This window comes from Vidua chalybeata, chromosome 6 (assembly GCF_026979565.1).
Source record: "Vidua chalybeata isolate OUT-0048 chromosome 6, bVidCha1 merged haplotype, whole genome shotgun sequence".
Lineage (NCBI taxonomy): Eukaryota > Metazoa > Chordata > Aves > Passeriformes > Viduidae > Vidua > Vidua chalybeata.
The window spans coordinates 62,955,679-62,970,861 of NC_071535.1; the positions used below are offsets into that span (position 1 = coordinate 62,955,679).

Genomic DNA, 15,183 nt, shown 5'->3' on the forward strand with positions numbered 1-15,183 from the left:
GTTCAGTACAACTCCTTGACAGATTTTCAGGCTGAAGAGATTTTGTGAATAAAAATGGGTAAAAAGTTCCTGTTTGGTATGTGGAAGAATAACGTGCTATGGGGAGGATACAGTTCTCTAAGGCTTTCAGACAGTCTTTTTAAAAAACACTTTTAAATGGAAGAACATAACTATCTGCATACCACAAGATCTTTTTTCCATTCTCTGAGTTTTGCTTTCCTGTCCCTTTTCCAATTAATTATGGACCCGGTAATCTGTCAAATTGTAAATATTGGACAACATAGAGCATTTTCATCCGGAGCCAAGGTGTAAATGCTGCTTCTTTTAGTGCAGATCTATGACTCATCTCTCACCTATTGCTGTTGTGCTCACCTGGCTGTGATGCTCTCTGGGACCAGTCAGGAGAATTCCTTTGCTGTTTTTTGTACAAATATGAACTGTTTAAAAGCGATTCATGTGTATGTCAGACAAAAGTGTTAGAAATTAGACCTCAGAACTATTGCAGTTACTAGAAGGATCAAAATTGGAACTAGTGTATTTAAATTAAGCTCTTAGAGCTCTCTGAAAAAACCCCACAATTACTAAGATGTAAAGCATAAAGATTAAAAAGTCTGCAGGAAATTCTGTGCTAAAATTAATCATTTTCTTTGGGATATTTAGTATTAAATGGTGTGGTCACATTCATATTACCACTTGGAGCTATATGCAAGGTTTCCACTTGCGGTGTATTTACCATGGTGCCATTACAGAGTACACTGGCCAGTGTGAAGGGGGAAAGGTTGCTCCTGCAGTAGCTCAAAGGCTAAGCTCTTGACTGCATCAGCATGTCACTGAAGGGCTGGAAACTAGGAGCCTTTCTTCTCTGAAATTTGAGGTAGGATTTATATGTATTTGTGTACCAGCTTGCACCTTTAAAAAGAGGGACAAACCTAAACCATTAAGGATGCTGGCTACACTTGTCACTGGAAGGGAATTTATATAAGAAAAGTGAAACTTTGAGGAAAAGAGTTTATGGCCCTGCTAGGGAGGATTGAACTGTATTTACTCTCTAGATTTTTTTGTTTTGTTGGTGTTTGGAGACTATGCTTGTTTGTTTGTTGGTGTTTTTAAAATGCAAAGTGGTGAAACATTAAAAAAAAAAAAAATAAGCTCTTCAGTTTTAGTAGCTGTTTTGGGAGGATCAGTGTAGAGTTCAGTTTCCTTGACACTTTGCAATTTCCACATTGTAGAGGTATGGTAGAGATTAAATATCTCTTCGGTCAGCAGGCACTGTTATAGTCTTATTCCCAAATACATTTCAGAGTCTGGCGAAGGCTAAAATCCCAGAAAAATTATTTCTCTTCAAGTTAAGTAATATGAGAAACATTTTGAATTCAGCTTTGGTCTCCCTTTGGCTCCATAGCTGTTTGGATGTGAAGCCAGATGACAGTTGCCAGTGCTGAAGGTGAAGGAATATTCACAAATACATAGAAATACCACTAACTTCCTGCTTTGACCATGTCCTGAGTTTTGATGCTAAAACAGCTAAGAACTTGTTTCTCTATTTCTTCCCTTTCAGAACGTCAGTACTGGGGCTCAGACCTTCAACTTCCCGAAATAGCTTTTGAAGAAATCATGTACAATGATGAAAGTGCATACAAGTGGTTGTGCACCCTAAAGAAAGTAGGAATTGTTCTACTGACAGGAGCTGCTACAAGGCAGGGAGAATTGATTAGACTTGGCCACAGGATTGGGTTCCTTCGTCTCACATTTTATGGGTGAGTTTGTTTTATAGAATCTTTGTTTTGCCAGTATGTAATTACCTCTAATGTTCTTCATCTAAGCTTGTTGTATCTCTTTTGTGGATTTAGCTCTTAAAGCAAGGTGTATGGTTTTTTCTCTCTATATTAGAAAATTTGGCATCATGTTCATTTACCATAAAAGAGAATTGCTTTGTTTTGACAGGTAGGGTATGTAAAGAAGAGCAGAAATAACACTAACTGCTGAAAGAAGGAAAAGTGCCTTAAAACAAATGTTGTTGCATATAGGGTAACGGTGATATATACTTACTTACCTGTGCCATGAAACAAAACCAAAAACCCCTAATCCAGTCCCGTTCTGAACAGAGGAAATTATCTGTTCTGACAGATCTGTTATCTGTTCGGACAACCTGGTTTTCTACTGATGAAGACTGAACCCATGTTGCTATCTAATGCAAAAAAATTGCTACACCTGCTTGGTGCCACTCTTCCTACTCTATCAAACAGCCTGAAAAATGGGCTTTGAAATCTGACCCTAATTATTAAACCACAAACCATTCCAACCCACTTTGCTCTCCTTAAGGTCCCGGAGTCCTCTGACATGCCATTACTGCCTGTGCACCCAACTTGGCCAAGTCGATGCTTCAGCTCAGCTGAGACTTAGACAAAGTAATGTTGATTTTTCCATACTCAGTGCTGAGCTCCCTATTAGCCTCTTTGACTTCAAGTCAGTAACTTGGGCTTTGACCAAAGCTCCCTGTGTGGAAGGAAAGCTCCTGGGGAGCAGCTTCCCTTGCAAATCCTGACAGTACAAAAGCAGTGACTTTTGCAAAAGCTTCTGATGATTCTATAAAGCGTTGCCACTCCAGCAAGTTTATATATTTCATATAAATGTGACAATTAAAATGTGTTAAATTGTTTTAGAGCCATCAAGTAACACCATAGCCTATTAAATTAAAGATGGAGCAAATCTAGCTGCCTTCAGTACTAATTACAGGAATTATAAAAAGGGGCTATTTTTTGGCTGTCAGACTGTGGAAGTGTGGTTAAAATTATCATACTTGAGTACTGAAGTCACGTGATGATGAATATGTGCTGTTACTCAAGTGCTGTACCAAATAATAAAAACTATTTCTCCTAGGCAATTAAACATATTTGCAAATACTCAAGAGGGTTTTCCCTCTGGAGATTGCAGAAATCTAATTTTAGCATTTTGCATAATTTCTATACTAAATAGCACTCCTAGTACAAAAGCATTTACATACTATATATAAATGATTTTATCTGCATGTTCTTTCACCTATTTTCTTTTTTAAACTGTTATTAAGAAGTAAAACTAGTCGCACACCATCTGGAACATATTTTATCTATAGCATTCCACAAGGGAAAATTAGTTTCATAATTTCTTTTTGGTCACTTATGTGTGTGGTAAATTACACTCTTCCGGACAAACACCTGGATCTATAACATGCATCTGCCAAGGACTGTCTTCAATCATGTGAACTTTGTGTAAACAAAACCTGTGGTTCTTGGTCTCAAATTCTCCTGCATGGTGTGTCACTCAAAACACATTTTGTCTGTGCAGCAACATGAGGTATTCATGTCTTTGTCATATAGCTGTGACTTACTTTTTTCACTGCAGTTGTCAGAAAATTTTTTACTGATTGTGTCACATTCCAAGGGAGAAACTATGTAATAAAATAAACAGAGCTAGTTCTCAAAAAGGGTGTCGTAGAAAGGGAAGAAGCGTCAAAGTCTTTCATCAAGACATTTTTCTCCAGCAGCAAATTTTCAATTTACAGGAAAGATCTGCCTGTAAAGGATACTCTATATTTTCTAAGATTATGAATCCTTAAAATAACTTCTGGGGAAAGTTACATGGCCTTTACAAGTTCTGTATTTCATGGATGATGTGCTGCATGTGGCAGAGGGAAAGTGGAAGGCTGATAAGAAAAAATGGCCCGGCTTCTTATACTCACTTATACTCTACTACTCACTCACTTCTGAAGCATCAGTACTAGGATCATTTCTACTGGCAGAAGCCTCTTGGTTAGTGTCTTCAGCTGTCCTTTGCCACCACTGGAAAGCCATCCTACTTCTAGGTAGTACCCTGGTGTCAGATGTCCCTTGACACATTGAAGTTTATCTAGGACTGCTGAAATAAGCCTCTGTCGGGGTGGAGGGACACTGCTAAATCCTTATTTCCTTATCATGTTACAATTTTTCATGTCCAAAGATGAAGTGATTCTTGTACTGTGATTTCACAGTTTCAATGTGCACTGTCTGGCATGCTGGCTGGATGTTCTAACATGTTTTCTCTTCTCCCTTTCGTTATAAAGACCAACTTGGCAAGTGCAAGACAAAGCAGATGCTAACAACGTAGCTTATACAACTGGGAGACTCTGTTTTCACACTGATTATCCAGTTCTGCAGCATCCACCTGGGGTAAGTTGAATTTACTGACTTTTTCACCCCACAAAATGGAAAAGGGAAATGTTCCTGTAGCGTGAAATACGGTTGGTGATCAGTGGCTCTGAATTTTGTCTTAAAAGAGCAATGTAAAAATATCGATATATTAATCTGCATATGGTAATCTATATACACACGGCATGCGATTTATACAGTATGACGTAAATTTGGCGTAAGTCTCCCGTATATCCCATAATTTTTAAATTAAATTCACAAAGTATTGAAAATATTACCCCATGAGAAAACTTTCGGGCCCTTTATAGGTTTTGAATACTGTTGTGATTATTTCACGAATGTTAGGTGTCTAAATGCTGTAGTCAGGTTGTGACATTTTAGGACTCATCTCTTCAGCTCAGGAGGGGAACAGAGAAAGAAATACAATTAAGATGGTATATTCTGTTTTCTGTGAACTGGTACAAGATAAATACTTGTTTGCCCTTGGATGACAGACAGAAAAATCAGGGCCATTCTGTAAAACTGGACAAGCACAGAAAACATGTTTTCACCTAGTTCCTGTCATATCAAAGTGTAAGCCACATAATTCACATCATTCCAGAGAACTGGAAAGTAGCAGGAAGAGAAAGAGGGACTCAAAGGAAAGAAGCAAGACCTCTTTGCCACTGACTCACAGGCTGGAAGCATTAGAAGATATCCCAATGGGATGGATTTATAAACACGCTATTTTAATTTTCTGCCTATGTGATACTGGTGGCAGAGTGTTGTGAAGCTGCAGTCAATGAGAACTCAGTCTGTCACTGGGAAGAAAACCCAAACAAACAACCGGAATAAAAGAACCACAGATGTGAGAGAACTGATGCTAATAAACTGTTAAATATGCAAACCAATTATTTTTTTAAAGAGCTGTTAATTCATTCCAGGTTCAGTTTCTTCACTGTATAAAGCAAACAGCTGCAGGAGGTGAAAGTGAAGTTGTAGATGGATTTCATGTATCCAACAAGCTGAAGAAACAAAATCCTGAGGCATATCAGATCCTGACCTCTACTGCTGTAGACTACACTGATGTTGGGGTGGATTACTGTGATTTTGCCGTGCACTGTAAACAAACGATTATAGAGTGAGTAGTTTCAACAGCGCCTAAAAAGAAAATCCCTGGATGACATGTTGGTAGGAGAAGGTCTGCTCCTGCCACCTTGTGGGAAAACACCAGTTTAACTTGATCTGTAGTTCTAGGTTTGGGTGGAGTTGGTTGGTTGGGATCTGTAGTCTGTTTTTTGGGAGGAATGTGTGACTTGTTCTGTGCATTGTGCCGCTTACTCGGTTTTGCTGCACGCAAACAAAAAGTGGTGGTAATTAGAGTAACTCCTAGGCACAGGCACGGGTTAGCAAACAGCCAAATGCCAGCCAATGTGTGTGTATATATATATATACATATATATATAGCCAAGGACAGGTCATAATTTGAAACATTTAGATTAAGAATTATATACTATCAGAAGACGAAATGCAAATGTTCATATTCTTTTCTGATTAAGAAAAAGTCTATAATTTATTTTTAAAAGTTTACAATTAAAGAGTGTGTAATATAGATCTTTGAGCAAATTGTCTGCGCTTTCTCCTGATTATCCCTTTTCCTAGTTAGTCTTAATTAACAAAATCCAATCCAATATCAATCTGAATTTTACTATAGAAATATACTAATATTCCAGCAGGAGAATTCAGTTATTGTTTAATCGTCTTGAACTGTTTCAGTAACAACAGAATACATTCCTTTTTCTTCTTTCCTTTCCTTTTTTTTTCCCCCTTTTCTTTGTTTTATAGCACGGATTCCAGAGGCCAAGCAATTCGCATCAATTTTAATAATGCAACAAGAGACACTGTGTTTGATATACCAGCTGAAAAAGTGAGGCCATTTTATGCAGCTCTAAAGGAATTTAATGATTTATTGAACAGCGCAGAACATAAGTTTACTTACAAGCTGAAACCAGGTCAGTAAGTTGCTTCTCCTCACAACAATTTTTCACATGTTTTTCCTGACAGCCAAAATACTTGAACACTGCTGGCACTAGTACCGAGAGGACCTTTGAGTCTTTCTATCATCTATTTTATTTCATACTGCTTTCTTACATTCATCTCGTAGATTGCTTTTGCCATTGTTACACTATAAAGAAGAAAAAAGTGGCGGGGGGAATAGTCTACCTATAAATTAGCCAAATGTGTCTCTAAACTAAATCCAAAATGGCATTTTATGCTACATAGCATAATGGAAATTGATGTATCGATAGTGCCACAGATTGGCAATACTATGTGTGATGTCATGTGTGGCCTTGATCTCTGTTCTTTCGTTCCTCAGCATTAAAATAAAGGTACAAATCTCTCAAGAGATACTACAAAAGTAAATTCATCTTTGCATCTGACTGCCTCATATACTATGGTACTTGCGCCTAAAATGTCTGTGAGGAAATTAATCTCTCTCCATTGGGAACACACAATAAAATACTGTGTAAGATGACATTAATGGAAAAATGAAGTGCCTTACATTGTGTTAGTGACATCCATTTTGTTGATTAACGCAAATGGTGGTAGAGGGAATGAGGAGAAGATAAGAAAGACTATAAGTTTATTTAATTCAAGATTTACCATAATGGTGACACACAAGGGAGAAAAATTAAATTGATATTCTAGCATTAATCATGTAATTTCCTAACTTTCAGTGTTTTGACTTTGTTCTCATGAAATTCTCTTAACAGGGACAGTATGTATATGTATAGTACAAATAGTACTAGACTAATCAAATAAAAAGTATCCTAGTGGCTTTTACCCATTTTATTTATTTCACCTCTCTGGATTTGCATTCTCCTCAAGGCTTGATTTTCTCAGTATGGACTCCTCTACCACTCTGCTTTTTAACGCCTCATTATACAAGAAATGAAAGGAGATGTTAAAAGGGAACTGGCCTTTCTGGTTGAGAAAGTTAAAATTACTGTGTTGTTGTGATGTATCTCCAGCTGGGCTACTTAAAATTATTACTCCCTAACTGTTGATATGAATCTACCTCTGTATTTTTTTGAAGGAATCCACTCTAGCATTCCAACTACTGACCTTTGTGCAATCTCTTTATAGGAGACATACTGACATTTGATAACTGGCGTGTGCTTCATGGTCGCCAAAGCTACCCATCCTGTACAGAAGTGACACGTCACCTGGAAGGTGCCTATGCAGACTGGGATGTAGTCATGTCAAGGCTCCAGCTCCTTAGGAAAAGGGTCCTGAATAGGGATTGAGCTTTCTTCTAACTAGAATGAGCGAAACGTAAATTATCTAACCTCAGTCACAACAGCAATATTAAAAAAAATGAGTCTTCTTTTCAGAAACTAATATCACTTCTGATATGTCATAGAACCTGGCTTGTCATAGAACCAGGGTAAAGGCTTTGAACTGACAGAGGGTAGGTTTTGATTAGATATGAGGAAGAAATTCTTTACTGTGAGGTACTGCAACAGGTTGCTTAGAGAAAATGTGGCTGCCCAGTCCCTGGAAATGTACAAGGCCAGGCTGGGTGGGGCTTGCAGCAACCTGGGATAGTGAAAGGTATCCTTGCTTATTGCAGAGGGAATGAGATGGTCTTTAAGGTCCCTTTCAACCCAAACAATTCTATGAGTCTGACATAAATATATTTTTGATTTCTATAAGCTAAGAAACATTTTGTTCATAACAATTTATCTGTGCCCTGGTCTTTGAATCTAGGAAATATATTGCTATGTCTGTAAGTTGATGTGCTTTTATAAAAGCAGCGTGCAAAGTGCCTTGAAAGATTGTCACTTCACTGGACTGACTGCGGATCACAATGCCTTCCTTTGCCTCTACCTATCTACCTGCCCTCCCTAGAAGGCTTGAAAGGTAAAACGAAAAAGGTATCGTTAACTAAATTTTGTTATAAACGGCACCTTCCTTTATTTTCAGAGAAGCATTCTTTATTGCATAAATCATAACTAAAATTCACTATCAAAAAAAAAAAAACCACACTGTTTTTTTATTTTAGGTAGGACTCTGCTGTAATGCATGATGTCATTGAACACAGGCTGTATTTATCCATTTATACATCCCCCTGTACATGTTTTGATTATCACAGCCACAAATATTTTTTTTTACATTTCCACGTCCGTAAGCTCAGAAATCACAAACCTACCGAAGACTGCATCATATTAATGTTCCTCTGCATTAGGAAGATAAATCACTCCTAGCGCAGAGGTCGTAGACAGGATCGGAAATCCTATCAGAGGCCATGTACAGACCTAAGCTCTGTACAGCAGATTTTTGAGTAGAGTCAAAAGGAGGAATGCTGATGGTGCTTGGTGGCTAGAAACGACAAAGCAGAAGTGGGTATTGACTTTGCATGTGACAGAAATGTGGCAACTGAACCCAAATTCATTTTTGTTACACCTCCAATAGGTCTTTAGGATGTTTTCCTCTACTCTGGATTCTGAATAAAAATCACATTATCTAGAAATGACTGCAGCCAAAGCAGTGGAGTTCTTTCCGTACATTCAGATGCCAAATGGAAAAAGAAAGAATGTCAAAGTACTTGTTTTCATACTTAGCAACATGTCCACTGAGTTTATTTTTCACTGTTCTTATAGCTGCAGAGTTAACAGGATACCTCTCACCATGCTGTGAGCTGGACAAAATAACCACTCTTCCACCCTCAAATCCTTCTGTTCAACTGTGTATTTTCAAACTGTTCCTTCCAAGTCAAATAAATCCCAGTCTCTTCTTGGAAGGGTAATACAATAGAACTACAATTACAGAATTAAATAACCGTAGAATTAAAATAAGGCCGGGTTAGATGGAGCTTTGAGCAACCTGATTCAGTGGATGGTGTCCCTGCCCATGGCAGGGGGACTGGAACTGGATGATCTTTAAGGTCCCTTCCAACCCAGACCACTCTATGATTCTGTGACCTAAGATCAGTTTGCAAACACTTCCATAGCTCCTGCTCATCATTTAACAACAGAGATCAGCTGAATAATCAGATAAAACTCAAATAAGCCTTTTTGTCATAGGGCAGTTTGAATGTAGTCCTCTTTATTAAATAGTGAAATGTTATTGTCAAAGTTATGACCTCATTAAATAATCTAACAAATCTGGAGTTTAGGGGTAATTAAATCTCTCAGTGCCTTCTTTAATAATTTATTCTGGAAACATGAGAAAAAAAAAATTTTTGTCTTTGCAATAAAAAGGGAAAAGCTGAGGAATGATTAATACCTATATTCATAATGCTCTGCATTAACTGTGATATTTTCCATATAAAAACGGAGTGAATGTTGCAATTTATAACTGTTAAGATATCTTGTGATTTATACCAGTCTTTAATAGGGAAGAGATATTTTCCACTTGTATTCTGTACTTTTCTGCACACTTCCATTCAAATTTCTTTTTATTAAAAGCATTTATGGAACTGATTGCTGGTTTGGGCTTCTAGCTAATCTCGCCCATAACATCTTACAAATGGATATGAAGTCATTGTTAGTTACAAATATTTGTAAATGTTATCAGACCTGGATCCATATACATTCGTCCTGTATACTTAACATGCAGCAGTTTAAATGTAACTAAACCCATCACTTTGAACAGAACGACGTACGAATAATGGTAAAAACTGTTCATTGGTGCAAACATGAAGTCCTGCACAAGAAAAAAAATAAAATTCCTATAATGCCTCCATGAGCACAATATCCAGTTAAACTGGAAAAGGGACAGACTACCCACACAAACTGAATGCAAATCAAAACTTATGCTTGTGCCTGAAAACCCTCTGCTCAGCTTCTAGAATCCAGCTACTATCTATATCAGAGATTTTAATTCTGAATTCCTTTGCCTAATACTTTAGTCGTACTGGGAAAAGAGAGTATTTCTGAAAGTAGATCTCCTGATGACTATTGATACCTGGTTGGGCTAAGTAACAGAGGAAGGTCCAAATGGTTTTTGGTTTTGGTTTTTTTTTTTTTTTCTCCTTCTTTTCCAAAACCACACGGAAGATGACATTGCAAAGGTTGAGGATAGCACTGGCTTCTGAGGTAGCTGCAGTACGGGTACGTGCCGGTCGCCCAGCGTGGGTACCTCGGCCTTCACAGACTAAAAGGTCTTTTCCACTTATAGCAGCAAGAAAAGAATCAGCTGGCAATACGTATTTGCAATACAACACTGAAGAAGCTTTTGGGCTGTATCCAGAGGGTGGTAAAGGACATGATTTCACTCAGCTGTCATAATCCAGAAGTTCTAATGCTTTGTTTGCTTTGTGCTGTTCATGATACATCAACTAACCAGGCTGTGGTCAGCAACTGGCTGAAGAAACAGAAAAAAAGATATACTCATTTTACTATTTGAAAATGCCTTTTCTCTTTTGTCCTAACTTTCTTCTCCTCCTACTGCATTTTGTAGCAATGGATATTGAATCCAATCCCAAAGCACTGTTTTCATGTATACTTTTTAAAATCTTCTTTTATAAAGCAGATTTCCAGCTATCGTTTAAAGTTTACTGAAAGTAAGTAGCATCTTGAGCAGATCAGTACACTCACATCTCTGTGGATCACTTCAGCACAGGCTCCACTCTGCTGCTGATGAGCCAACTAATTTTGGCTGGTAAACCTGAGTCCAAAGAGCTCTCCAAATGCCTGTTGCGGGAAGAAAACTGGACTAGCTACTCAGGTGTACAAGTTGAAATATATTTTAATTTTTATATATATATATATATGTGTGTGTGTGTGTGTGTATATATATATGTGTCCAGATATATCTAAAATGGTTTTAATGTATATACTTAGGCACAGAATCATGTTACCCAGAGGCATAAAGGCATACGCAATCCTGTTTTACATTTGGGCTGTCTTGGCTGTGACAAGGTCACACTTGTAAATTCAAAACAAATCAAATGCAGCCTTCCGTCACGTGTCTAGTTTTGGCTGAAAAATATGTATTTATTCTGTACTGTATTTTTCTCTGTCACAAATCAGAGAACATACTTAGTGATCTTGTCTCAAATTCTCCTTAAGGTAAGTGAGGTTTTACTTTAATTTATACCCTCATAAAGCCAGCTGTCAGAGCAAGTCCATAGTTAAAAGTTTCATGTTGGAAATCTGAAATCACTTGTGGTATTATCTAACGTATTTTAGACACACATTTCAAACTTACAGCAAAATATCCCCCATGCTGTTATGCCAGTCCAGTAGGACAAAAAAGATGGTAAAGACCAAGATGCAGAAAGAACACAAAAATCCCCTTTTTAAGTAAACAAACAATAGTCCAAAGTTTTAAGTATTTTTAATTGTTTTTAATGACTAAGGGGCCAATAGCTTTTAAAGCAGGTGGAAGATTTTCTTGGTTGCTGTACCATGATACAAGTCTTTAGCCATTAGCTCAAGCAAAGTGTAAGTCAGGAGGTCTGAACATTGGATGTGGATGGCAGAAGACGATTTCTCTATTATTTTTCTTTTCCAAGCAGCCATTTGAACCAAAATCTACTCACGTTGGCAATAATCAAGCTATGCGTCTCTTTCAAGTTATTTTTGGATGCATTCAAAGCAGTGAAAATCACAGAACAACAGACATGGAGAAGATACAGAAATTTTCTGACTATATCGTACTCAATTTCTGAAATCTTGCCCTGTTTTTATTCAAACAGGAGTGTTGGTACGAAAATGTGCTAGAGGCCATACAATGCCCTCCAAGGGCAGTGGGTGAGAAGCAGCTGCTGCAGCGAGCACTGTGGTAGGATACCTTGAAGCGCTGCTCGTGAGGGAGGAGCTGGTTAACTTCCCGCAGCGCGGCTGGGAAGGAGCAGGGCACGGTTCTCTCGCTCCTGGTCGCGCCGGTCCGCAGCTGTCTCCTGTCCTTTGCTGTCTTCAGCGCTGTGCTCCCCCCTGGGTTTTCCATACTGCTTCCTGGCAACTTGTCTTTCACTTGGACATGCAAACACACAAGAACGGGTCAGGTAGGAGGAAGATCCTATCCGTTCGCTTTCTTGGCTTATCTACAAGATTGCCAAGTAAACCAAATGTACAGTCACCACGTGACTGGCAGCTGAAATCTTTTTGCATCTCTCACTGTTTTTCCAGGGATAGGGACCACATAACTACCTGTGGCTCTACTTCTTCCTCCTCTTCTGGGGGTCTTGCCTTGTTGAAGGTTAGGAATTCTTTTTCCCCCTTTTTGTTTCCTTTGCTCTCAGGCAATTCTCTCCCATCTGTTGCCTAAGAGGTAGTAACGACCAGTACTTAAGAGAGAGAAAGAAAGTGGCCAATGTGGCTGCAGCCTCCTAGCCAGAGGCTTTTCTCCTGGGAAAGGCAGAGATGGCGTGAGGTGTTTGGCTGGGGGTTGAGTGGCTGGGCTCAGCTCCTGGCTCTCTCTCTCGCTTTCGGGACTGGAGGGGATCTGACGAGTTGCTGCTACCGCGGGAAAATTCGCTGCCACTACGGAGTCCAGCCCTGGCACTGACTCTACCGCAGGTGAGCCTCTGCTCATAAGAGCAGCCAGTGAACTGGGACCTTATTAACACCCAATCTGACTGGAAAGGACCCTCACCATCTACTCCGGTGCCTCAAGGACCCTGACCCCTCCTCCTTCCCGGAGGGACGTATGTCCCTGGCGTCTACCCTTCCTTCCTCCTCCCTGTATTCCTGTTCTTTGTCCGCAGACCCTCCCCTCCTCTCCCTCCTAAACCTGACCCCACACTGCTCTGTCCCTATCCCGCTCCTCCGTTCTATTCCTCTTCTCTCCCTCCTCTGTGCACCGTCCCTCTTCCCCGCTCCCGGCCTTTCCCTTGCCCTCCCGCTTTCCTCCACAGCCCGACCTCCCTCCCTACCCTTTCTCATGCCCTGCTAGCCCTCTTCTCTTCCCGTCGCCCCGTTCCTTCTTTCCCCGCAGCCGCGGGGCCGGGAGCGCCGGAGAATAAAGCCCAGAGGGCCGGAGCCCGGCGCCCCTGGGCCCTTGCGGGAGTCCCCGCACGGGGCCGGAGGCTCTCGGCGGATCCCCCCGTGCCGGTCAAACCCCGCCCGGCCCCGCCGGACCTGCGGCTTTGCCGGCATCGCGCTGAGAGCGGCCCCCGCTCTGTGCCGTGCCGTCCGTGCCGCGTCCCCGCCGTCTCTGCCGCTCCCTCTCTCTGCCCCTCGCCCGTGACAGCGAGGCTGGGCAGGAGCTTCGACCCTTCTGGGGGCTGCCCCCTTTTCTTGTTGCGGCAGAGTCCCTTTCGGGGGGGATGTACATGTGGAAAGGGATGGAAGCAAGTGCTGGGCTGCTGTCCAGGGCAGTTAAGACTCGTTCTGTGCCTTCTTTGGGGGCCAGGAAAAAGGGGTGAAGACTCGGGGCTCTGGTGTCATTTGGGGCACCCTAAGGTCCCTAGGAGAGGGAGGCACGCTACGGCGGAGGAGCAGGTGGGTGGCGAATGAGGGGGGGTCATGCCGTCCCCTCGAGGGACCCAAAGCTGCCCCAAAATGCACAGGGAGGGGGGTGTGTAGAATACTACATCCTGTCAAATGTTTCGTTTTTATAGGTATTGGTAAAATAACGTTTTGATCTAGGAATGAACCAAGCAAGTGCCCTGAAACCATCAGAACAGCTGCAGGGGCTGAAGGGAATAGAAAGGGCGCTCTGGCACCTTTTGCCTCCATTCTCTGCCAGTCCCCAAAACGTGTCGCAGTCCCGTAAGAGGCGTTTGTCATCCAGACTGCCAAAATGAAGACCTGTAAAATCCTAGCTCTGCCTTTTGTTTAACGTGTTTTTACTTCATATTTATGTCATCACAGAAAGCAAGGAAAGGAGAAATGTGACTGGTTCCCACTATTGCTGTGTGCAGGCATTTTGAAAGGCTGGTGTACTTATGTTCTCTTTTTCCACTCCAAGCTTGACTTTTCCCCTCCTTTTTCGAGGTCTGCTGCTTTGGGTGTTCCAAGGAGGGCTGGGTTCCTCAGCAAGGGTCTTAGGAGCTGGTGCTGATTCTGCTTTTTCTGAAGGTGTATCAAAGTGTGCTTCCAAAATGACTATTTTCTCCACTGGAAAGCTTTCCCTCAATGACCATCAATGCATGTGCGTGTTTTAACCGTCTAATCAGACGGACTAAGAAAAGCCAACACCCCTAGTGGATTTCTGCTTGGTGTGTGTCTGTGAGAAGTGGGCTGTGTGCTGGACAGGGAGAGGCGCTGTTGGAGAGTGGCAACAGCGCCAGGTGTGAGCTGTGAGGATGATGAGGGCTCAGAGCAGCCCCAGGTGTGAGCTGTGAGGATGATGAGGGCTCAGAGCAGCCCCAGGTGTGAGCTGTGAGGATGATGAGGGCTCAGAGCAGCCCCAGGTGTGAGCTGTGAGGATGATGAGGGGGCGGCTCCTGCCGGCGGCTGTTTTAGGGGGTTTGACTCAGCTCATTCTTGCACGGAGCTGTTCGAGAAGGGGAGTTTAGGGGGGGCTCCCGGGGTTGTCTCATGGAAGGACGGTGAGAGCTTCAGACAGGGTCTGGGGGATCGCTTGGATACCTGGAGCATTGCTCAAAGGAGGGGCCGAAGGACAAACCTTTGTGCTGGGAAACAGCAGCCAAACAGGTGAGCCGGTGTGCCTTTGTAGCGGGGACTTTCCTCCTTTCCCTTTTAAATTTCGTTTTGCAAAGCCCTCCCGCTTGCTTCCCGAAAAAAACAAAACAAAAACAAAAACAAAAAAAAAAAAAAAAAAAAAAAAAAAAAACAAAAAAAAAAAAAAAAAAAAAAAAAACAAACCCACAAACAAACAAAAAACCACCAAAAATTAACAAACAAACAACCCCAAACAAACTAGGGTTTATTAAGACAAAAGAAATTCAAAATGAGGGAAGCAACTTCTCTTCCAATATTGTCTGTGTTTGAACTGGGAGGGATTCCCATGCACTCGTGGTTTTGAGGGTCTTGATTGAAGGAAAACATGCCTTTTCCAGGGTGTTAGGGGTATCCCGGGGTGGCAGGAAATCCCTGTGTTCTATTTCAAATAGAAGGGGAAAAAT

At 41.2% G+C, this 15,183-nt stretch overlaps 1 protein-coding gene across 3 annotated transcripts in view; it reads left to right on the forward strand.

The window, feature by feature from the left end:
* The window catches only part of BBOX1 (gamma-butyrobetaine hydroxylase 1), a 40,647-nt gene extending 31,019 nt beyond the window's left edge, over window positions 1–9,628 (forward strand). For all 3 annotated transcript variants that reach the window (XM_053945337.1, XM_053945338.1, XM_053945336.1), the window contains 5 exons: window positions 1,559–1,757; window positions 4,079–4,184; window positions 5,087–5,283; window positions 5,988–6,154; window positions 7,290–9,628. In XM_053945337.1, the coding sequence (XP_053801312.1) occupies window positions 1,559–1,757; window positions 4,079–4,184; window positions 5,087–5,283; window positions 5,988–6,154; window positions 7,290–7,450 (830 nt within the window). In that variant the 3' untranslated portion in view covers window positions 7,451–9,628. The remainder of the gene's footprint in view (window positions 1–1,558; window positions 1,758–4,078; window positions 4,185–5,086; window positions 5,284–5,987; window positions 6,155–7,289) is intronic.
* Window positions 9,629–15,183: the final 5,555 nt, after the last annotated feature.